General features: G+C 35.6%; 1 protein-coding gene across 1 annotated transcript in view; it reads left to right on the forward strand.

Annotated features, from left to right (window-relative positions):
- The window catches only part of LOC150105429 (26S proteasome non-ATPase regulatory subunit 11-like), a 324,220-nt gene that overhangs the window by 123,715 nt on the left and 174,804 nt on the right, over positions 1 to 25,701 (forward strand). The window contains exon 5 of the mRNA XM_090393957.1: positions 22,084 to 22,141. Within this exon, the coding sequence (XP_090250083.1) occupies positions 22,084 to 22,141 (58 nt within the window). The remainder of the gene's footprint in view (positions 1 to 22,083; positions 22,142 to 25,701) is intronic.

A 25,701-nucleotide genomic window follows, 5' to 3' on the forward strand; every position in this document is an offset into this window, starting at 1 on the left:
AGCTGTTCAGGGGTGAAGTAACGTCTTGAGCAGAAGAGAAATCCAAGTTTTTTTTGAGGCTGAGGATGCAGTGTTTTGAGATATGTTTGTGCCAGGAGAGGTTTGATGTGAGGGTGATTCCGAGGAGAGGGATCTCAGGCTGTCTGGAAATTTGGGTATCGTCAAAAAGGATACTGGGAAAAAGTTGTTCTTTTTTATGAGAAAGAGTACAGAACTGGGTTTTGTTGGCGTTGAAATTTATGAGGTTATCCAAACCTTATTGTAGGATGGCTTGGAGATTGGAGTTGAGGGTGGTGGTGGTTGATTCTGTAGGATGAGGTGAGTTGTGTAGGGCAAGGCTTATCAAATGCAAGCGAGGAGTGTAGTATGCTGTCATCTGCAAAACTGTGTATTGGGTTGGAGGTCAATTGCAGCAGGTCATTGATGTACAGTAGGAACAGGGTTGGTGAGAGGACAGAACCCTGTGGGACCCCAGCATTAATTGAGTGGTGCGAGGATAGGGAGCCATCTACCATCTCACACAGTGTTCGTCCAGACAGAAAACTGACAATTCACCTACAGAAGTCCTGGGTCAGATCGAATGATGGTAGTTTGTCTAGTAGGCCTTTGTGCAGACGTGGTCAAAGGCTTTGGAGATATCTAGTGCAACCACTTGAGATTTGCCAAACCTCTCCATAGCATTTGTCCAGAAATGGGTGACGTGTGTGAGTAGATCTCCTGTTGAGCAGCAGTGGTGGAATCCATACTGACAGTCATTTATTTGGTGAGTGTCTTCAAGATAGTGTAGGAGATGGGAATTGATGATTTTTTCCATTACCTTTGACAGGACTGAGGTAAGCGAGTTAGGGCAGTAATTGGATGGCAGTGACTTGTCACCCTTCTTGGCAATGGGCTGAATATAGGCCAATTTCCAGTTTGTGGGATAGATTCCAGTGGAGTAGGAGAGTATATATAGATGACATAGGATAGGGGTCAGTTCTGGAGCACAATTTTTCAGAACAATTGGGGGAATGCCATTGGGGCCAGGAGACTTTTTTGTGTCTAATTGGGACAGTATTTTTCTGATGTCATCCTGGCAAAAGGATATAGGGGGCATTGTATGTTGGGTGTCTGGAATGGTTGGGGGACATTTACCATTGTCAGTTATGCATGCATTTCAAGCAAAGTATGAGGCCAGAAGATTGGCTTTTTCTGTGGGTGATGAGGTAGTAGAGCCATCAGGGTGTGATAGGGCTGAGAATAATGTTGGAGAGAAGTTGCGGCCAATTGCTTTGGCAAGAGACCAAAAGGCTCGGCTGCCGTTTGGACAGGCTGCTAGTTTCCTGCTTTTTGCTCTTTTGAACTCTGTTTTGGAAGCGTTGATTGTTTTTTTGCATCTATTATGGGCTTCAGTGTAAGCTTTGAGTGATGAGGTTCTTGATTTCAGCCAGTTGTGGTATGTCTGGTATTTCATCTCTACAGCCTTGGCACATCTTTTGGAGAACCAGGGTTTCATTAGGGAATGGCAGTTCAGAGTGTTGTGTAGAATGTATGTATTCATGCCGGTGAGGATTACTTTGGTAATAAGCTCGGTGCATATGTTTGGGTTGGAAGGCTGGAAGCAATAGTCCAACCACGGGAATGCGGAGGCTGTCCCACTTAGCACTGTTATAGTGCCAAACTATTCTTGTATGGGAGTGGCTGTGTAAATATTGTTGCATGGGGGAGGAGATGAGCACTAGGTTGTGGTCAGAATTGCCCAGGGGGGCTCATTACTTTCACTGTGTATTTGGAGGGGGTCATTGGCGAGGAAGAGATCTAGAGTGTCTGGGAAGTGGTTTGGGTTATCTGGTATTCTGGTTGGCATCTGGACAAGTTGTATAAGGTTGTTGGTGATGGCAAATGTTTTTGTATCTCTGCCTGCAAGATCTGTACAACTGGAGGAGGAAAGCCCAACTAGTGTTGTGGATGTTAAAATCTCCCAGAAGGATTTTGCTGTTGAGAAAGTGGGATTGGAGAAAGCCTACTTTTAGGGAGAGGAAATTAAAGAGCTCAGGGTGGTTGTTTGCTTTGGGGAGGAAGCGATAGAGGCAACAGATGAATTGAACTGGGTGGGGAAGGGATATTTTCAACCAAAGAAGGTCAAAGTTGGGTGATTCTAGGTTAGGTGCTCTCTGGCAAGGTATGTCTGAGCTGATGTATGCGCAGACACCACCCTTGGGATGAAAGTTGTTGAAGAGTGAGTAGTTTGGGAGGTTGAGATAAGTGGTGCTGGGGGGAGGTGAGATTTGGGTTTCTGCCAGGAAGAGTAGATGGGGTTTGGTAGACTGTAGGTGGTAGTGGACACTATTCAGGTTGGAGTTTAGGCAACGGATGTTGGTGAAGTGGATGTGTGTTAATAAATATCTGAGAGGAATGCAATCAGGAATACATATTAATTAATATTGAAGGTGGAAAAGATCAATATAAACCTGAAATGTGAAAAGGTAGCAAATGTAGATAATTGATCAGTAATCCTCAAATATGGAGGTTATAAAGATTTTACAGTGCACACTGCATAATTCAAAAGGTCCAATTCCAGATGATTTGAGTAGAGCTCCTGTAGTACATATCTGTAAAACAAGGTAAATAAAATTGAATGTGATAACTACAAAGTTCTAGGTAAGATTTATGCAAGCATGTTCAAGAAGAGACCTAAGAAAAAATTTGTAGTGGATACTATTTATCTTCTACACAGTTCACATCACAATTTAGTATTATTCTTTTATGGAGTAATATTCACACAGCCACTTGCTTTGTGTGGTGGATTAGAACAATGCCAAACAGAATGACTGTTCAAATTTCTGTATTTATTATCATCATTATTTGGGTATTTCTATGGAGTCAGAAGACTCATTGTGGGAGACCCACATTAACATTTACACACAATGTCTGCAATACCTCTCCTTTAGCCCATTCACTGTCGGGGCACACGTCTAATTCTGGCAATTATCCATCTCCACTCTTTTACCACTCTCTAAACAAAAAATCAGGTTTGCACACCCTTACTAACCACACTCTTGCACAACTTAGAGTGATCCTCTTTCTCTGTTCAACATATATTGAAAATTTTCTTTTGTGACAATCTTATAGAACTCTTAAATAACTTATAAGTTTCTGTGATTTCCCACTTTTCTGCCTGTTGACAAAACTTTGTGACCCATGCACCTTCAATCTATTTTCATAGAGAGCATTTCACAGACCTGTCACCAGCTTGGTCACTTATCACTGAATCCTCTCCACCACCTCTGGATCCCCAAGAAATCCGAGTGACCACATCTGTGCTGTAGTCAAGATACATTTGAATCATATCATTATAAAGAGGGATAACCTCCCTATGCTTACTTGTCAGTGTGTTTTTCAACATTCAAATCCTTTGAACTCTTTTGCCAACTTTTGCAGTATGACCTCTGAACTTCAAGTCTCTGTCATCCATTACTGCCAAGTCTTATCAATTTCCTGCAATCTATTACCATCAGTGCAATACACAGTATGTAATTGTTTCAACCTGAAGTACACAACCTTACATTTTGTAACATTAAATTGGCAACCATTATACTTTTGCCCATGATGCCTATATATCTAAATCATACTGCAGAATACCTACATGTTTATCAACTGTTGCTCTCCCCAATTTTGCATCCTTATCAGACAACTGAATATCCCCACTTAATTCACTTCCCATAATATTAATATACAAATTAAAGAGTAGTGGCCCTAGTACAGAACCCTGAGGCCACTGGTCACCTGCATTTTCTTAGATTCCACTCCACCATATACTACTCTCTGGTGTTTGTCAGCCACCAACACCTATCCATGCCATCAGCTTCATATCTCTTCCAATTTGCTTATTGCTTTAGATTTCTGATCAGTATTTGCACAGAATGCATTGTAGAAAGAATTCTTATAGGTATGAAACCATTTATTCTCCATTCCATTTTTAATTCTTATCCTTATCTGTGCTTTAGTTCTCCAAGAAATCTGCAAAAGCTACATATGAAGATCAATCACACTGCAATTCTTATTTATTGAAATTAGTCTTACTTTTAATTTATATTTAATTCATAGTTATTTGAGAGTTGAGGAGAGTAGTGATGTTTTCTTTTTTTTTTGGGGGGGGGGGTGACTTTTACCCTCCACAGACCAAGAAACTATGGAGGTAATATGTGTATGTCAAGATATCAGCACAAGAAGAAAAAACTGATCTTGACTGGAAATCAGAACATTATCGAAAGTAAGAGGGAGTGAAATAGGTTCTTTCTTGTTAATATGACAGAAATTGTATTTTAACACGATTGGAATTCACTAAAATATCTTCATCTTAGTGTTTGAGATATTGGTAATAGAAGATCTTAAAGCTTTTAATCATTTGAGTACTAAAATGTCTTGAATAAAGAAGAGAAATGGAGAACACTTCTTCTTCTCAAGGATTAGGCATTTCTCTGTTATGACTTCACTGGTCTTTTCCATCTTGCAGCTGGCATTCCTATCTCTCTCTCTCTCTCTCCCCTTCCATTTGCTCTATATTTATCCACTTCTTTTGCTAGGTGATCTTTCTATCCTAAATAAATGCTTTTTCCATTTCTCTACATTCATGAATCTTTTTAGTTTGCAAATATTTATCTTCTGATGGCTTTTGTGCATCCTTTAATTGCTCTTAAAAATATCTCTGCAGCTTGTATTTTATCTCTTTTTTTTTTAACAATCCATATTTCGGAATCATATAATAGAGTGGGATAACCATTACTTTATAAAATTTGAGTTTCTCATCTTTTTTTAAATTGTTCCACAGATTTTCTGAAATTTCTTTATTTTTTCATGTGTATCTTTTATCTTTCAGATATGTTATTATGCAGCCTAAATAATTAAACTGTGTCACTTTCAGTTATTTTTTTTTATGACTATTTTTGATCTAACATGATCTCAACCTTTGAATGATGCGACTCATTTTCTTTTGTGAAATTTTTAAATTTTATTGTTGGCTTATTTTGTTTAATTCATGAACTAATTTTTGAAGGTCATACAACATAGTATTGATAAGTTCTTCTAGTAAAATGTATACTTGGTTTTATTGTTGTGTTCCATATTTGATCAATATATTATTATTAAGGGTGATCTCCAGGGAGTCAGGGACTCATCAAGGGGGGGCCACATACTACACAGAAGCTATCATATTTGTTCTTGAATTCATTCACACTGCTTGCACACACAACATCCAGTGGTAATCCATTCCAATCACACACCACTCTATGAGAGAAAAATCTAGTCCTCACTCCCTTTTTAGTGGCCTTCATTCTCAGTTTCCAAGGATGTCCTTTCTCCACCCTCCATAAAATGAAAAATTCCATCAACTGAAATCCTATGCAACTCTTTCAGAAGTTTGTAAGTTTCAATCATATCAACCCTCTTTCTCCTCTTGCTAGTGTCTACAAATTCTCAATTTTGTCTTCATAATCAGAATTCAACAATCCTGATATCATTTTTAACTCTCTCCTTTGTGCACTCTCTCCTCTGTATCAGAATCACATCGGAAACCAGGAGACCAGACCTGCACTCAATAGTATCCAAGTGAGGTTTTATCAAAGCCTTGTAAAGAGGAGGCAAAATGACATCCTTATTTTTAGGGGGAAAAATTCATTTCAGCATTGCAATTATCTTTTGAATTGTATTTGCAATCAAGATCCCTAACCTGATCAGTTTCTTCTAGTATAATCCCATTAGTATAATATAATATGAATATCTAATTGTGCCAAAGTGAATGACTTTACATTTACTGACATTGAACTGACATGCATTTTCTCATTCCACAATTCCAGCCTATTCAATTCATTCGGCAAGTACTGCATATCAGCAGCATTCCTGATTATCCTACCTATATTTGCATTGTCAGCAAATAGTGTATGTTGCCTGTCAAATCCTTCCCAGTGTCATACAGATTGAATAACAGTGGACCAAGGACTGAGCCTTGTGATACAGCACTGGTTACTTTAAATCTTGCAGACTCACATATCTGATATACCACTTTTTGATATTTGTCAGTCAGCTATTCTCTTATCTATGCTATTATTTTATAATCCAAACCTATATTCTCTAATTTATGCAATAGTCTTCCATACTGTATTCTGTCAAATGCCTTAGCAAAATTCAAAAGTATCATGGTGTATCCATTCCCCCCTTGTCTAGCTCATTGGTAAGATTATTATATAATGTGAGCAATTTGCTAAAACATGACCTTTCGTTAATAAGCCCATGCTGTTCATTGCAAAGTAGAGATTCTCTGTCAACCCATTTCTGAATGCGAGCCGTAACCAGTTTTTCCAAAATCTTCACAACCACCACTCTGATTGGTTAATAGTTGGGTACATCAGTCTTTGCACCACCCTTGTGTAATTGATTACCATACTCACTTTCCACTCCTGCAGAATCTTCCCTGTTCTGACTCAAATTACATAGCCTTGTCAAAGGAATAGCCAGTTCAGCTGAACACTTTTAGCACCCATGCTGATATCCCATTAGTTCCTATTGCTGAATTTGAATTCTTATTTAGTTTGTGCAATAGCTCTAATTCCTGCTCTTCATACACCTGAGTTTCTTTATCCAGTCAAGAGGTATTATTAGTGAACTCAATGTTGCATGCACCAGGTCGATAACTTTTAGCAAAATAAGTACTTGTTAGTTGAACATCCTCTTCTACATCTGTCACCCTCACACCATCGGTATTCATTAGAGTTTTTCCTTCATATTCATTCTTTCTTTTACTTGCAGCATATTAATAGAATTCTGTGGGATTGTCTTTAGCTAGCAAAGCCAGTTTCTTTTCATATGCAGACATAGCTTTCCATAAAACAGTTGACTCTTCTGGCCTGCATCTTATAATTTTCATAACGGACATCATCCTTATGACATAGTATTCCTTCCACATCATCCTTTTCTTATGAATCTCTTGCTTAATAAAATTACACATTCATTTGACTCCTACTCTATTTATTCTTCGAACTCTGGGAACACATTCTGATATCCCATCATTAAAGTATTTTTTAAACATTTCCCATGTCGCTATTTTTCCCATCTAGCAATCTATACCATTACTCTGAACTAAGTATACTCCTCAGTTGGTCATAATTTCCTGCTTTGTAGTTCAGTATGTAACCTTTTCTGAATGGAATATTCATAAACTTACTCACTTCCCAAGTGATTACTACATGATGACTGTCACCAACCGGAATCGGGATAATTAAGTCTTTAACTGAAATGCCTCCAACATTATATTCAAATGTAACACTCTTTGACCTTGAGTTCCTTCTGTCAAATGCTGCTTGAGGAAGTTGTCTCACAACAGCTCAATAAATTCGGTTTCATTCTTCTCATGAGATTTTACTGCTACCCAATTAATGTTTGGATAATCAAAATCCCCCATTATGATTACTCTTTTTGCATCCATAGTCTTTATTCGGTGATGCATTTCTTCATCACTAACAACTGATCCACCAGGTCTGTAACAATACTCCACTATGCATTTGATCTTGTTGGATTCCACCTCACACCAGATGGCTTCAAACTCTCTGCCACATGAAAAACTGTTACTAGTATTACAATCATAGGTCTCAACGCTAATTGATTCAAGGCATCCGATATCATTAGTAGCATGCTCCCTCCTCTCCTGTCCTGTCTATCCTTGCTAACGTTAGTATGTCCGATTATGATAGCAAGTCTCATTAATGCCTACAATCTGAGGTCCCAACATAATGATCAAGGCAACAAACTCTTCCCTTTATTGAAGAGAGTTGGAGATAAACTACATATTATCTAACACTTTGATTAATTTCGATCTTTTATGATAATTTATTACCTAACTATTTTTTGTAAATTTATATAAACTTTCTATGGCTTGTACCAAATGCAATGGATATCTTTGTTTTTTCATTATGCTACATACTTTTTCTCTGTATTTTATCAAAAGCTTTTTCATAATTTATAAAGATCATGTCAGTTTCCAAATTAAATTCTTGTTTATTTTCAATAATGTTTTATTATTATTATCATTTATCACCTCCATGGAGTCCAAAGACTCATCGAGGGAGGGCATCCACTCTACAACTCTGTCTCCACCACTCACAATCCACCAACTGACTGCAACTACACCAACGCCACCTATCGCTGATCACTACCACTAGTATTGCCACAGACAATCACAAACATCTAAGTCCATGGCGGGATTCGAACCTGCACCACTCGGCCAGCCTAGGTGGCCATTTTTTTTTTTTTTTTTTAAAGCGGGCTCTAAAAATAAGACGATCCTGAAAGATCACCCAACTCCACGTTGTTCCACTCAGTGACAGGCTCACCCCAACACCAAGCAGAGCCATAATCTCAGCAGTGGCCCCACTCAGAGACAGGCAAAAACCTTCCCCCCCAAACACTCAGAGCCAGACCTGAACTGGTTTCGACCTTTATTGAGGTCTCGTCATTTGGTTTGTTCTAAGTCTTTCATTCAATGTTTACTGCAAATTTCATAATCTGTATTTAATAAACTTATTCCTCTGCAATTTCTGCAATCTATAATGACCATTCTGATAAAACCTCACATTTCCTCCAACAGTTATCAGTTTTAAGAATCTTTTTGTAAATATTCTCCACCACATTTTCACAGCTGTGTATTTGTGCCATCTAATCCAGTTGATTTGCAGTTTTTTTGGTGCCTTTACTGCTTTTGTTAGTTATTCCAATCTAGCTAGTTCTATATTAGTACTGATTTCTTTAGTTATTTTCCATTAATAAATTTGGATCAATCACATAAATTCTTACAATGCTCCATCCACTGTTTCTCTTGTATTATGTTGATTTGTGCTATACCTCTTCATTGTTTAATTTCCTTAATATTTTGTAGATAATGTTTTGGTAAGTTTTCTATACTATGGTTTTAGTTACATTTATTTTGCTTATTTTTATTTCTTCTGTTTCCTTTGTATGTTTTTGAAAAAATGATTTGTATGCCACTTGTTATTACATTTTCTATATCTGTGTTTCAATTATAATATTTTTTATTTTTCTTTCCAATTACTTCAGAGGCTACTTTATGAATTATCTTGAAGTTTTTCATTTTTCTTCTCTATCTTCTATGATTGATACAGCATTCTAATGCTTTTTTCTTGTAATAGATATACTTTGTATACTTATTTTATCATATTTACTTTTTTTTCTGCATTTTGTTAGTATTTCTATTTTAAAAACTACTAAATGAATAATGATCTGAAAAAAAAAAAAATTGTTTCCTCTGGAAACATGTACATCTTTTATACGTGGATCTAGTTCTGATTAGTAATGATATAGTCAATTTGTAGATATTGTTTGTTTCCCTCCTATTCAAGGTATATTTAGCACAAGATTTAACCACAACTGGAGGAATACCATCTGGACTATAATGCATATTAGTATCAAGATTATTAAGTATTTTTCTGATGCCCTTCTGATGAAAGATCAAAAGATACATTCTGTTGTTAGGTTGTGGAATAGTGGAAGAGATTTGTCTTGATCATCTAGACATTAGAGATAAAGACTGATACCAGGATGTCTGCCTTATATTTAGGATAAGTTACCATTAAGCCATTGGGATGAGAGAGAGAAGTAAAAGCAGGGGCAGAAGTTTTGCCCAACAACCTTGAAAAGGGATCTGAAGGTTTGATTGGTATTTAAACAGGAGGCAAGGTTAGTGCATTTGGCTCTTACAGTCTGCTTTGGATTTGGTGTTTTTTTTTCCAAATTGTGGACTGTAAGCTGAGTGAGAAGCTGGAGTTCTTAACATGAGCCATTGAATATATACCGAATTTTCATGTTAATTTGCTTTGCCACATTTCTTGGGGCCACAGCTTGGATGGGGGGGGAGTTATAGTTGGGAATAAAGGCACTAATTCCAGCAAGAAGAATTTCATTTATTTGATTGGAACAAGTGCTTGGATCAGAAGAGAAAGAAACAATAATCATACTATGGAAAAGTGGTATAAGAAATCCCAAAAGATTTTCCAGTTTGCGCTCTCATGAAACTGAGATTGTCTGGGAAAGGGATAATCTGTGGGAAAAGAAACATGGACAAAGTTGCTAAAAGGAGAACTAACATCAACAATATATTTGGAGAGAGAAGCTAGTTAAGAAAAGTTTCAAGGTGTTGGGAGAATGGTGAGAATTATTTAGTATTTAGTGGACAATTTGTGTTAGATCATTACTGACAACAAACAGTTCAGTTTCTTTTCCATCTTGGTCTGTGAAATTTAAGTATGTGTGAATTATGGACATAGAAATAAATGAGGAAGATTACAATTTTGCCAGTTGGCAATAAGAGTGCATGTGCTGAACTTTCAGAGATAATTGGAAATGATCAATATTAGTCATCAGAATTATTAGAAAGAGCAGTAAAGATAAATAAAGACAGCCAAGTGAAGTGGTTCCACATCTGATTACTTTTGGTATGGAATATTTAGATCTGACAAAAGACATTTGTAACTGATGCCAGTTGAGGTTCAGTGATGACTAACAGATGTTAACTTTGGATGCTGGTAAGCAGAGTGGTGCTTAGATGGTAATACTGAGATGTGGAAGTTTTTTTTACAAATTTATTTATTGATTTTTATTTTTTTGAAGGAGGAATATTTTTGTTTTTTGTAATTGTTTTGTTGCATTTCTGATATTTTTTGAAAGGTTTATGTTGGCTTTTTTGGGCAGTTTTATTTTAACTGTAGTGACTATAATTTGTTATGCTAACAAATAGTATAATATATAATGAGTTGTCACCTGCAAGTTATCTTGTATTGCTTCAGATTGTTTTGCTTGATTCTGCCATTAAGAATGATTTGGTTGAAACCAAAACGTAGTTGACATGAATGACATTAGTAGAGATTTTGCATACCAAATATAATTAAATTTCATGTAGCTGGAGTGGAATTATTGCTTTGTATCACTATGAAATGTTTTGTGCTTGCAAATAGTGCTTTAATCCCAAATAGAAATGCCGCAGAAAATTTCATTACAGATATCCCTGGAAGTTCAGAAAGGAAACTCTGAGAAAGAGGGTGAGAGCCTGATGGAGTGGTGAGAGCGAGAATGGTCAATGCATTTAAGGAGTGGTATGATAGACTTTGTTTCCTAGGAGGGACCTCGCTCAATGAGTCTTGATAGACTTGTGTTTCTTAGAAAGGATCTCCCATGATGAGTCTTTTGACTCCATGGAGGCCTGAATAATAATAATAATATTAGATGCCTAATTTCATGAAATTGGGTTCATTTTTAGCAGTTTTGCATCATTTTTTTTTTTTTGCATTATCTTGCATAATTTCAAAAATTTTTTTTTTTTACCCTTTCCTCTATTATATCCTTACAAAAAGCTCAATTTAAACCAAAATGAAGTTGGTATGATACATTTTTGTCAAGATTCTAAATACTAATTCACAATATCCTTCACTCTACAGCAGAATTATTTATATACCAATAAATTAGTAAAGTGAATCTTAATATAGTGTAAGTGTATTTTATGTTAGAGATGTGTTCTTGAAGACCTTGCATAATTCAAGACTATATAATCTGTAATCAAATACATTTCGTACCTCATTGCAGTTGAGCATTTTTTACATTTGTTCCATTACACAGTCCAACACAACTTTTGCCGACTTTTATATGAGACTTGTTTTTTACTAATTTGGGTGTGCTGATTTCAAATATCAAACCAATTTTTCTCTATCACGTCAGGTTTTTCCTCTATGGCATTTTCTTTTTGCTAATTTGTAAGTTTTTGATAGTTTTAAGGAGGCAGTGCTATTTAGAGGATCGAGAACATCGATTTTTTAATATTATTTTCTGAAAGTATGTACTTTTAAAAATTTGTTCCTAACTTTTTATCAAGAAATTTGAAAAATTCCCGAAGATATAGCCTATTATTCAAAGCGGTGCGCAGATCAGAATTGGAGCGCTCACCGCTCTCTCGCTTGTTAGTAAATGAATAAATGCGTAAGAACCTGCAATGGCACATACTGGCACTTTGAATGCGAGAGAGGCCGAATAATTAGATACATAACTACTTAACAATTTTACTTACACATGAGTTTCAGGGAATAAATTTTTGTTTGTAACAATTTCTGCTGTGTGTTCTGTTTTGGCAATCCCTTTGAATACTTCAACAGTAGTCGGCCATCATGTGAGAATCCCATCTTCCTTGGTACCGATCTTCCATAGTTAAGTCTTGATGAAATCTTTCGCCTTGTTCATCGCTTACAGCACCTAAATTCTCGGGAAATTTATCAAGATGACTGCATAGAAAATGAAGCTTTATGCTCATGTTGCAACCTAGGCGCTGGAAATTTTCAAGCATTGTTTCCACTAGATCTTTGTAATTGCACGCTTTTTTGTTTCCAAGAAAATTATTTGCAACCATCGTAAATGAAGTCCAGGCCTCTTTCTCAATTTTGTTCATAGAGTTGATGAAATTTGGGTCTCTCATTAAAGTTCTAATTTGCGGTCCATCAAATACACCAGCTTTAATTTTTTCATAACAGTCGTGGAAATTTTTCACATATGTATTGGAAACAGTCACCTTGTAAATCTAAAGCTTTAACATACTGCTTCATAAGACCTAGTTTGATGTGTAGAGGTGGAAAAATGATTTTTTCTCTGTCGATTAAAGGTTGATTTATAACATTCTGTTCTCCAGTGTTTCTGACTCCAGTGTTGGTTTCTAGCTCAACTATCCCAGAAGCATAGAAAACACGGAAACTTTGTATATCCTCTTTGAAAGCCAAGTAAAAAGTTCACTATTTTAAGATCCACACAGATGATCCAGTTATGGTCTGTATATTTTAATAACTACAGAACCTTTTTAATGTCCTCATATGTTTCCTTTAAGTGGACTGAATAGCCAATAGGAATTGAGCCATATACATTCCCATTGTGTAGTAAGACACACTTGAGACCTGCTTGAACTGTCGATAAATAAACGCCACTCATTTGAATGATATTGTACAACATTCATTTCAGTTAGTAAACTTGACACATTGTTACAGTAAACAAACCCACACTCATGTTTAAAATATTGTACAGGATTACTTTCCCTGCTACGATAAAAAGTTATCTTTGTATCTTGCTCCAGTAAGTTTTTTTCATTTAATCTTGAAGCTAACAATTCTGATGATTCCTTTGATAGGCCCAAATCTCTTACTAAGTCATTCAATTCCGCTTGAGTAAAACGTTGCAGTCCAGAACTAGAAATTAAATTTTCATTGTCTAAATCAACATCCGGGTCTTGCTCCTCAAGAACATCTGGTATATCCTGATCATGCTCGTTCTCAAGTAAAGGAAGTCCTTTATAAATTGGCACGGCTATTTCATTGGAATGAGCAACTGCCCAAATTGCTGAGTCGAGATTTGGATACACAATTTTTTTCTTATTCTTCTTATTATAACCAGAAGTCTGAACTAAACAAAATAAACAAAAATAGCAATCATCTACGTGATTTTTTGGTTCACGCCAAATCATTGGAATGCCAAAAGCTAATTTTTGGTGTTTTCCCTTGCTCCACTGTCGTAAATTTTCTACACATGACTTACACACTTTATTTGGAGCCCATTACTTGTCCTGATCTGCAATTTTTACGTCAAAGTATGCAAAGTACACTTTCTTAACGAAATCAGTGATATTTGTCCTTTGACTGGGAACAGTAAAGCTGCCACAAATGTAGCAGAAGGAATCTACACTATTGACACAATTTCGAGTAGTAGACATGATGTATTTTCTTCACTGCCGACTAACATGCAATAACAAGACAAAACAAATCAGAGACTTTATTGAAACGTTATAAGCGCTCATCATACTTTCACGATCGATTAACGATTGACTGATTTCGATCGTTCTTTGTCCACTATGATGCATATAGCATTCATTTGTTTTAGGCAGTTGTTATTGCCTACTTTTCGTCACCTAAATGTATTAGGTCGGTTATCGGCCTCTCTCGCATTCAAAGCGCCAGTATGTGCCGTTGCAGGTTCTTACGCATTTATTCGTTTACTAACAAGCGACAACGGTGAGCGCTCCGATTCTGATCTGTGCACCGCTTTGAATAATAGGCTATATCTTCGGGAATTTTTCGAATTTCTTGATAAAAAGCTAGGAACAGATTTTTAAAAGTAACGAGGATGGGCTGGCAATTTGGGATTTAGCCGACCAAATTGTATTCTTATTGGTTAAACCAAAATAAAAAATGATGGTACAACATGACAAAATTTCATGCCGGCTGGGGCGTCGCCCGGTTAAACAAGGCCCCCGTTGTTTTCGCCAGGGAACCAGGGCGAACAGCGAAAAGTCAGCTACTGGAACAAATCTGAAAACAAACCCCAACTCAACATCACCAGAGTTAAAGATCGGTACTATCAACGTAAGAAGCCTGAATGGCAAAGAAATGGAGCTAGCTGAGGAATTAGATAAGTACCAGATCGACATAATAGGGGTGACTGAAACAAAAAAGACCAAAACTGGTGAGATCTTTCTGAGCAATAAATTCAAAATGTTATATTCAGGCAATAACAATCAAGGAAAAGAAGGAGTAGCCATAGTATTCAACACAAAATACGAGGCTAATCTTCTTGAATGGCAGTCAGTCTCAAGTAGAGTAATGTGGGCAAATATGAGAATGGGGAACTGGACAATGAGACTTGTTTGTGCCTATGGTCCCACAGAAGGCTCTACTAAGGTAGAAGTGGAGGAATTTTTTGAGGCTTTAGAAAAAGCAACTGACACAATGAAAAAGGAAAAGTTGGTCCTTGTTGGGGATCTAAATAGTAGAGTAGGAAATGATTGTGAGACATACAAAAATATTTTGGGAAAATTTGGAGAAAAGAGCAAAGCTAATAATAATGGCAAATATCTGTTGGATTTCTGCTCAGGACATGGACTGGTTATTACTAACACCATGTTCCAACATAAAAATGTGCACAAATTCACATGGAGAGAAGAGGCTAGGAATAAGAAAAGTCTCATTGACTATGTTATTGTTGATAGTGATGTTTTCTCCCTGGTGCAGGACACCAGAGTGTACAGAGGATTTGAAATTGGAAGTGATCACTATTTAGTCTTGAGCAGGATAAAATTGAATTTCATATTGAAAACATGTAAGAAAGTTTTAAAGCGAATAAAAGTTGAGCAGCTCTCAGATGTAAACTGTAGACTAAAATACAGAAATATTATTGAAAAGAAAATGAAAGAGTTTGAGAACAGGAATCAAACCTTGGAGATTCAGTGGCAAACTCTGAAGGAAACATTGATTGATTCTGCCAGAGAGGCATGTGGTGAGGTTGTGTGCAAAGATAAAAAAATCAGAACTCCCTGGTGGACACAGGAAGTTAAAGAGGCAGTGATGGAAAAGAAGAAAGCATATCAAAAGTTCCTGGCAAATAAGTCAGCTTTTACTCTTACAGAATACAGAGACAAATGTAAGAAAGCTAAACAGTGTGTAAAACTAGCTAAACAAAAGTCATGGGAGGACTTTGGCAAGAATATAGAAAATAAATATCAAGAAGGTGGCAAAATATTCTGGAGGTTGTTGAAGAAGCTTAGGAATGGGGGAAAGAGTGCTGTAAAAGGAATTAGAGATGATAAAGGTGAAATGAAAACAGGAGAAAAGGATATCCTTGAAGTATGGAGTAATTACTTTGAAAAACTGCTAAATGAAACAAGCAGTGATGACAGCACAGTGATAAAAAAACACTGACCAGGCATGCAGTCAGGAATACATATCCATACTTGAAGTAGAAAAAGCCATCAAAGGCTTGAAATGTGGAAAGGCAGCAGGAGTAGATGATATTCGACCAGAAATGCTGAAGTGTGGTGGTATAAGAGTCTTACAGTGGCTGCACTGCATAGTTCAGAAAGCCTGGACAGAGGGACGAATTCCTGATGATTGGAGTAGAGCTCTCATAGTACCCATATATAAAAAGGGAAATAAAACTGAATGTGAGAATTACAGAGGTATTTCCCTACTGAGTGTTCCTGGCAAGATCTATGCAAGTATACTTGAGAAACGGTTGAGAAGAATTGTGGAAGAAAAGCTTGGTGAAGAATTCAGCTGGATTCAGGCCAAATAGAGGCTGTCAGGATCAGATCTTCACTTTACGACAAATAGTCGAGAAAGCATGGGAATATAACAAAGATCTGTATTTAAGTTTTGTTGATTTGGAAAAGGCATATGACAAGGTGCCAAGAGAGAAGCTATTCAATACGCTGCAGTTATATGGTGTCAATGGGGCATTATATCAAGCAATACTTAGTCTGTATTTGAGTTGTGAGTCAGCAGTTAGAATTGAAGGAAGTACAGGAAGATGGTTTAATGTTAAATCTGGTGTGAGACAAGGATGTACATTATCCCCTCTGTTATTCATTATCTATATGGATCACATTATGAAGGAATGTGGTATTAAACCTGATATCAAAATTGGAGATGTTAATGTCAGCTCTTTGCTTTATGCGGATGATGTTATACTTCTAAATAAATCCGCTACAAGTCTGCAAGATTCTCTGACTAAATTGAATAGCTGTTGTAATAGATATGGTATGAAGGTCAGCAATAAAAAGACAAAGACAATGAAAATAGGCAGAATCATTGAAAATGTCAACTGTGTTGTGAATGGAGAACCTGTGGAACAAGTAAAACATTTTAGCTACTTAGGCACAATTTTTACTGAAGATGGTAAACTAAATATAGAAATAGACAACAGAATCAGCAAAGCTGGTATCGTGGGAAGTCAATTGAATAAATTCATATGGAATAAGAAAGAAATTAGTCGGAACACTAAATTAGCTGTATACAAAACTGTGTTCAAACCAATTTTAACTTATGGATCTGAGAGCTGGGTCAGAAGTAAAACACTTGACCAAAGACTAGAGACCGCAGATATGAGAGTCCTGAGAAAGATTAGAGGCGTGAACAGATGGCATCAATGGCAATATCATATTAAAAATGAGGATATTAGGAAAGAACTTGACATTGTCAGCATCCAGGAATGCGTTAGCAGAGCTAATCTCAGATGGTATGGTCACTTAAATAGAATGGGAGAGGAAAGATTAGCAAAACAAGTGTTCTCTGCCAGGTTGGCAGGAAAACAACCCAGAGGAAGACCAAGATATAGGTGGATTGATACGGTACAAAGTGCCTTAGACGATAGAAATATAAGATCTGATAATGTTGGAGTATTGACAAGTAACAGACTGATTTGGAGGAAAATTGTAGATAGGAAGTTAGTAATGATGTAATTTTTTTCATGTAGTACTGTCATATCCTGTACACCCCTTGAGGGTACATGGCAGGAATTTGATGATTATGATGATGATGATGATGACATACTTTCAGAAAATAATATTATAAAATCGATTTTTTTGATCCTCTAAATAGTACTGCCTCCTTAAAACTATCAAAAAATTACAAATTAGCAAAAAGAAAATGCCATAGAGGAAAATCCTGACGTGATAGAGAAAAATGGGTTTGGTATTTGAAATCAGCGCACCCAAATTAGTAAAAAAAACAAGTGTCAGATCATAATCAGCAGAAAAAAAAAATTTTTTTGTTGGCCAGTGTTATCAATTGTCTGGTTATGATGATTTTTGCAAACTTAAAGGTATACCTGCTTTAGTGATACTTTGTTATTTCTTGGCATTATTCCTAACATTTTGCAGAGTATTATGGTGAATGTTTGGTCTTCTACATAGTGTTTATCACACCAACTTTTGTTCCAAAGTTATTGAGTGTTGATTGCATTTTTCATCACTGGCACTAGCATAACCAATTATGATTCATTTTGACAGTTATACAGTCACTTTAACATTCACTGTTGTTCTATTTTAAAATATTTTTGATATCCTATAAAGTGTCCCCAAATCATTTGCTGCATTTCCCTTGCCTGTAAACAACAGTGTAACATATTGCCAAAGAATGGTGGTCTCATAGATGAACCGTTTGTTACGGATTCACTTCAACCTCACATATGCAATGTTTTGTGTGTTTGTTTTGCAAGTACTGCTCCACTGAACTGGCAACCATCATTCCCCTACTTTCTGTTGGGTCTGTTAAAACGAGCGGCAGCTTCCTGGCATCCCTTTCAGTACAACTGCAAACACGCTAAACCTGTTTCTCCTCTTTCCTTCCATCTACTTCTGTCCTCTGGAACAGGCTTCCTCATTAAGTATTCCTAACTTTTTTTGTTAAGAAAAGTGTCAAACCTTTTTTTCATACTCTTCACCAGCAACCCACACATCACTGATGTACTTATAGGTTCTTCTACCTTTTGTGTATGGAATAAAATATATATATATATATATAACTTCAGCTGCCTTTTTTTATTATAAAACATTTCAATAGCTTTTATTTATAACATTTTTATATGCTTTGATCACATTTTTGTATTTTGTACTGTTTTTGTATTATTAGTGATCCTAATGCAAATCTTCATGCAGAATGATGCAGATATGGGAGTCTCTTACTTGCATATCTTATGGAGCACTGCTATACACTGTTGAAACTTTAGATCAGGGGTGGGGAACCTCTCGCCCGTGAGCGAAATTTTGCCCGCGAGTCTATTTCAGTTCACCCCTTTGCTGATATACTCATATGTACATGTAAATAAAATTTAATAATAATTTAAATTTATTATAATTAAATTTATTTTAAATTTAAATAAATATACAAAATCAAAAATAACTATATTACATAAAATATGATCATCATACGTCTGGCATCGAGGCCAGCCATTAAATTAAAAAGAAATCAGGAACATTTCTTTGGTCTGAACATTGCTGGCAAAGTTCAGACTTTCTCTGATTGGTTGCTTCCCAGTTACCGCAATGACATTTTCCCATGTGTCAAAACATGTTGACTTTTGACTTTGTTTTTCTCATGCAGTACTGCGAGTGCCTTGTAATTAACCAGTTGACAACTTTATTCAGTTTATTTTTTTAAATGACAAGTTGTAGTGAAAAGCATAAAAGAAGTGGTGAATGTTGTCTGTTTTGTGAAAAACGGACAGAACTATACTTCTTTATTGAAATTAATGACAAGTGCATTTGTCTTATTCGTAACAAACATGTTGCAGTTTACAAAAAATATAATCTTGAATGACATTATTTGAGTAAGCATAAGAAATATGAAAATTTAAAAGGGTCAGAACGTTTAGACAAGATAGCGACTTTGAAAGAAAATATAATCAAAAGCCACTTTTTTTTTTAAAAAAAAACTTATTCAGGAAAGACCATCTGTAACTCAAGCTAGTTATGTGTTGTGTGAACAAATTGCTAAAAAACTTAAAACCCATAATGAAGGTGAGTTTGTGAAAGATTGCATCCTTACTGCTGTCGAGATTTTATGTCCAGAAAAACTGAGTTTGTTTAAAAATATTAGCCTATCAAGAGGAACTGTTTCTGACCATATTAAAGATATCGCTGATGACATCCAAACTTCTCTGAAAGTAGATTCAGCAGAATTTGTGTTTTACTCATTAGCCATAGACGAGACTACTGATCTGTCAAATACTGCACAAATGGCTATATTTATACGGGGAATAACATAAGAGAAGAATTTCTTGTGTTAAAATCGATGAAGGGGACAACTAAAGGTGAAGATTTATTTTAAATAGTCAATTCGGCATTAAAGGATTTCAATTTACCGTATGAAAAACCGAGTGGTCTCGCTACAGATGGTGCTCCGTCCATGGTAGGGCGTGAAAAAGGGCTCGTGGCTCTGATTAAGAATGAATTTAAGAAATGTCAATTGAACCCAAATGCTTTAATTGTGTGCCATTGCTTCATTCATATGGACAATCTATGTGCAAAGGGCGCGCGGTTAGCCTAGTGGCGTTGCGCTTCGCAACCATATGCCTGGGGAAGGAGTGTCCTAGGTTCGATTCCCGTCGGAGACATGAGGAGCTGAAGGATCTTCCTCAGCCATAGCCAAGTTAGCCGGTCTTGGGCGTGGGCAGTAGGGTTTTTTCTGCCAGTTTATCTGGTGTTTTTCATCCCGCAAGCAGGCAAACCGGCCCCGTGAACACACAGGGATACAGCCAAGAATACCTTGAGGCATAGGAGTGACCATTCTATCCTCGTATTTTGGTTGCAAAATCCAAGCATGCTTGGAAGGTTGTGGGCCTTAAAGGCCTGTTAAAGCCATTGGGATAGATGGGGATGTGCAAAGTCACTCAAGATGAACAGCGTCATGAATGTAGTAACAAAGGCCATTAATTTGATTAAAAGTAAAGGTTTGAACAACAGGGAATTCAAAGAATATTTGCAAGATCTTGAAGGCTGAATATAGGGACTCATTGTACTATTGTGTACTATTGTACTATTGTTCACTAAGTACTATTGTACTAAGTACAGCTCAAATGCTCTACTTGGTTAGGTGACTAAGTAGAGCTCAAATCAAGTGATTTTATGAACTTAAAGACGAAGTGAAAATTTTCTTGGACATTAAAGGTGTCCCCAATAAAGAATTGGAGGATGAAAAGTTTCAAAGTGATTTAGCATTTTTAGAAGACATAACTAGTCATTTGAATAATCTAAATTTGAAATTACAAGGCCCCAATCAGCTAATGACCTCTTTGCTCACTTATACCGAGAGCTTTGAATCGATGCTTCAATTATTTCTTACCCAACTGAAAAAAAACTGCTTTACACATTTTCCAAATTAAGAGAACACAATCCAAAATCAACAAGTGAGTATGTTGATGAGTGTCAAAGTGTTTTGAATCAATTTCAAAGGAGATTTGAAGATATAAAAAATCAAAGAATTGAGTTACAAATATTTGAAACACCTTTTGATATAGAGGAAGCTTCCGATTCCTTGCAATTAGAATTGATTGATTTGCAGTGTGATAACACTTTGAGATCAAAATATAGTAACCTCCCTATATTGGACTTTTACAAATCTGTTGATTCTGAGAAATTTCCTTTTTTAAAAAATAATGCCTTGAAAATAGCTTCCCAGTTTTCTACTACTTATCAATGCGAGCAATTTTTTTCAAAATTAAGTCTAGCAAAAAATCGCCTTCGTACACTCGCTGACGAAAATCTCGCCAATGAACTACTAGTAGCCATCTCATCAAGAGTGACTAATATTTCTAAGCTTTCACAAAAAAAGCAGTTTCAGTCATCTCACTAAAAAGTTTAAGATTAAAGGTAAGCTTCATTAACTTTGATGAAATATTTATTATGCTATTATTGCTTTAATAAAGTTCTGAGATATAATGAAATAAATATCATTTTTTAAATAAAATAAATATAGCCCTTGCTTGATTGTTATAATTATGTCTACACAATTGTAATTAAAAGATACCATATCAGATGAGAATGTTGCACATTTACTTATTGAGATATATATTGCACACTACATACACTATATATGAGTTAAAACTTGCCATTCCACCGCGGAAGTTTTTAAATTAGCAATTTTCACCCTTGATACTGAAAAGGTTCCCTACCCCTGCTTTAGATGGTGGGATACTGATCATTTTTTAGATAGTCTTTTTTTTTTTTTTATTTTAAATGCTCTGGTATTGTTATGAATAGTTTTAAAATTTACAATCTCAGTTTAAAATTCAGTAATTTTCTGAATTTTTTTTTTATCTGTCTGCATCAAGTGTTAATTTAAAAACTCTGTCAACATTTTATATTTTAGTAGAGATATTCTAATTTCTTTAATTTTCTTCAAAAAATAAAATATTACCATGTCTCAAGTTGCATCAGACATAAACCAGAATGATAATGGTTAATTGAAATTTTCTGATCCATGTAGTTAATTAATGAGTCCAAGACAATGCAGATTTCCCTATTATAGTAATATGTAGTATACAATATCTGAACACTGATTATGGATATAATTATTCATATGAACAATATATCTCTAGAGAGTTTATTTTTTAATAAATCTTGCTGAGACACTAATTAAATATTATCTTGAACAGTTCATTCTTTTAATGAAATTTGTTTTTTATATTAGCATATAAAAAATTCTGAAATGACATTATACCTCAAATTATTATTTTTTTTTGTAGGCTAGATTAATAGCATTGTATTATGACACAGGGAGCTATCCTGATGCTCTTCAATTAGGTAAATTAACTAAATATTAAATTTAAATTGTAATTTTATTTTATTTATTGCGATTTATATTTGAAGGTACAAAGCTGTTTCTTTTTTTAATTAGTTATTTTAGTAACATTAAATACAGTATAGTCTGAAAACAGGTATCTCAGAAACCAACAATTCTCAAAAAAGAAATAAATGCAAAATAATTTACTCTAAAACAAAGTTTGCCTATCCCATTGGGTATTACTAACACCTCTACTATGCAGTTATTGTGATCATCTCTTGGAATGGTCATGCAGTAAGTAGAGCTAACACAGTATCAGAAAAGAAAGTGCATATTAGGTTGACTTATTACAAAAATCACATGGAGTTTCATCGCAACAGTGAAGAATATAGTCTCAGTATCTTAACAGTTCAGTTTTTAAAAATTAAAATTAAAAAATTAAAATTAAACCAGGAAATTGGGCTTTGGATTATTATTACGGGTATCTCCAAAGAGTCTGTAGACTCATCGGGGGAGACCCAAACTATCAAGACAATATCTATTATACCTCCTCTTGAATTCATTTACAGATGAAGAACTCACAACTGAGTCAGGCAATACATTCCACTCATTCACCACCCTCCAAGCAAAAAAATCTAGTTCTCACACCCTTGTTAACCACACTTTTTCGTTAATTTCCAGGGATGACCTCTTGTTCTTCCATCACTATCACACAGCAGAAATATTTCCCCTGCAGAGGTTGGTTGGTAGGTGGAGATCTTCTCCACCTACCAACCAACCTCTGCAATCCACAAGCTCTCAATCTATCAATGTGGAGAGCTTTTTTTCATCACTCATCCACTTAGTCACTCTCCTCTGAACCTTCTCCACAACCTCCTCATCTCCAAGGAATCCAGGTGACTAGATTTGAGCACAGTAATCGGAATGTGGAAGTATCAACGCTTTATAAAGGGGAATAATAACCTCTTTATCTTTGGATGTTAGTGTGTTCTTCAATAACCAAGTAATCCTATATGCATTCTTGGACGCCTTAGCAATGTGCCATCTGAACTTCATCTACCTATCCACCAACACCCCCAAGTCCCTAGCCTCATAAATTTCTTGAATAAATTCCCCTTGTCCAACTCAGATGTCATTCTATTATAAAAAGTTAATAAATTGCTAAAGCAGTATCAACCTTTAACAAAACCATGTTGGCTCCATATCCACCCATTCTTGAATTCTGTCCTTAACCAACTTTTTCCAATACTTTTACCACCACTCCTGAGATGGTGATTGGTCTGTAATTAACTACTGTGGTCTTAGAGCCACCTTTATGCAAAGGAACCACTTTGCCTTCCTTCCACTCCCTAGGGACCACACTAGAGTTCAAACGTAAGTTAAATAACCAAGTAAGAGGCATTGACAATTCCTTTACACTTTCACGCAACACCCGAGCTGATATTCCATCTAAATCTACAGCAATGTTTGCATTTAAATTGTGCAATATACTAAGTACCTCTTATTTATTAACTTTAATTCTCACATTAGTTATTGCTACAGGTACAGAGATATCCTCACTTGGGTGATAGACTTTTGAAAATTGATCACTCAATAACTACTGTTACATCTGAATTGGTCATCTTAATACCATCAGCCCACTTAGATACCCACTAAGGTTATCCTTCCAAAGTCATTCTTCCTTTTACTTGCCACATGGTGGGGGAATTCTGGAATTACCCTTGATCTCCTTGGCTAAGGTCTTCTCATAATCTGATTTAGCTTTTCTTACTATGCTGGTAACCTTCCTAGCTTGAGCGTTGTACTGATCATTGAATTTTTAACAGTTCACTGCTTGCTGAGATAGCACACCTGTTTCACACACTTTCTTGCTGCATTTCACATTCTGAAATTCCATTTCCAAAATGCACAATTTACATACTCAGCTAAATAGGACTAAATGATCAAGTATACGTAGCCTTTTGAAACAAGGAAAACCATATCTAAGCTATTTGTCAGAAATTAAAACCATATCAAAATTCCCATAAAAACAGAGTAACATTCCAGGTAGCTTATTCCTTATGCACCAAAGAAAAGAAGTCCAAAAGACTAAAACAGAAGGTAAAAATGGCAATAGCCTGAAGATAAACATGTAGTGTGGAAGAATTGCTTTGAAAAATTGTTGAATCATTCATCATTGAACTTAACTATGGGCGCTTTTCCATAAATAACTAATAATCCCAAAAGAACTTCCCATTATATGTAAGAACTTTACAGTTCCAGAATTTGAAACTTCAATAAGTCCCAAAAGAATGAGAAAGTACCTCGATTTGATGGTATAACAGCATAGGCTATTAAATGTGGAGGAAAAGAGCTTTGAAAAGAATTATTAAATTGAATGTAGCTAGAGGTGTATTACAGCTCTAGCTAATCCAGCATTCTATCACAATGGAGAGAAGACCAAATAATACTGTTATCATCAGCAGTTTCTTGATATGTAACTTCAAGAGGTGTGTTATCTACTTATGATAGCACTACATGATTAAGTTGACCTCATTTTCCAATATTGTCATATCTTACGTTTCCTGCTTGTCCACCATCAGTCCACCTATACTTTGGTCTTCTTCTAGGTTTCTTATCTGAGATCTTGGCATCAAACACCTGATTTGCTAACCTTTTCTCACCCATTCTATTTAAGTGACCATACCAAATTAGATTATCTCTGCTTACACATTCTTGAATGCTAACAATGTCAAGTTCTTTTCTAATATTCATTTTTAATATCATTCTACCATTGATGTCAACTGTTCACTACTCTAATTTTTCCCATATCCATTACTTAAAACTAGTTTGAACACTGTCTTGTATACTGCTAGTTTGGTGTTTTGGCTATCCACCATACCAGCTTTGCTTATTGTGTTGTCTATTTCCAGGTTTAACTTGTATCTTCACTAAAAACTGTACCTAAATAGCTGAAATATTACTTGTTCTGTAGGCTCTCCATTTAGAATGCAGCTGAAGTTTTCTATATTCCTGCCTATTTTTATAGGTTTGGTTTTTTTTGCTGATTTTCATGCCAAATTTGTTACATCTGTTATTCAATTTATTTAGAGAATTCTGGATACTTTCACTAGATGGGGTACAGTATCATCTTAATAAAATAAAGAGCTAAGTTTGACATCTCCAATTCTAATATCAGGCCTAATGCCACTTTCTTTCATAATGTGATTCATATAGATCAATGATGGCGAACCTATGACACGCATGTCAGCACTGATACACTTGAGGGTTTCAGGTGATACACCTTGGATGTTGAAAAATATTGGTATTCTGATGAAAAAACTAAATTTCAGTAATTTCAGTTTATTAAATTAATTGTATAATATGAATTTATAGATTGTATATCAATGTCCTATTAAATAAATAGCCTAATATGATATGTATAAGTCACCATCTATGATTAAGTAGTTAAATTTATAATGCATGTATGCAAGTGGCACATCAACAATGTCAGTATTTAAAAAAAGATGTTTGACACACCTGGGTAAAAAGGTTTGCCATCACTGATATAGATGATGAATAAGAGTAATGTGCATCCTTG

This window comes from Typopeltis vanoorti, chromosome 6 (assembly GCF_054136105.1).
Source record: "Typopeltis vanoorti isolate ZY-2024b chromosome 6, IOZ_Tvanoo_1.0, whole genome shotgun sequence".
In the NCBI taxonomy this organism is placed as follows: Eukaryota; Metazoa; Arthropoda; class Arachnida; order Uropygi; family Thelyphonidae; genus Typopeltis; species Typopeltis vanoorti.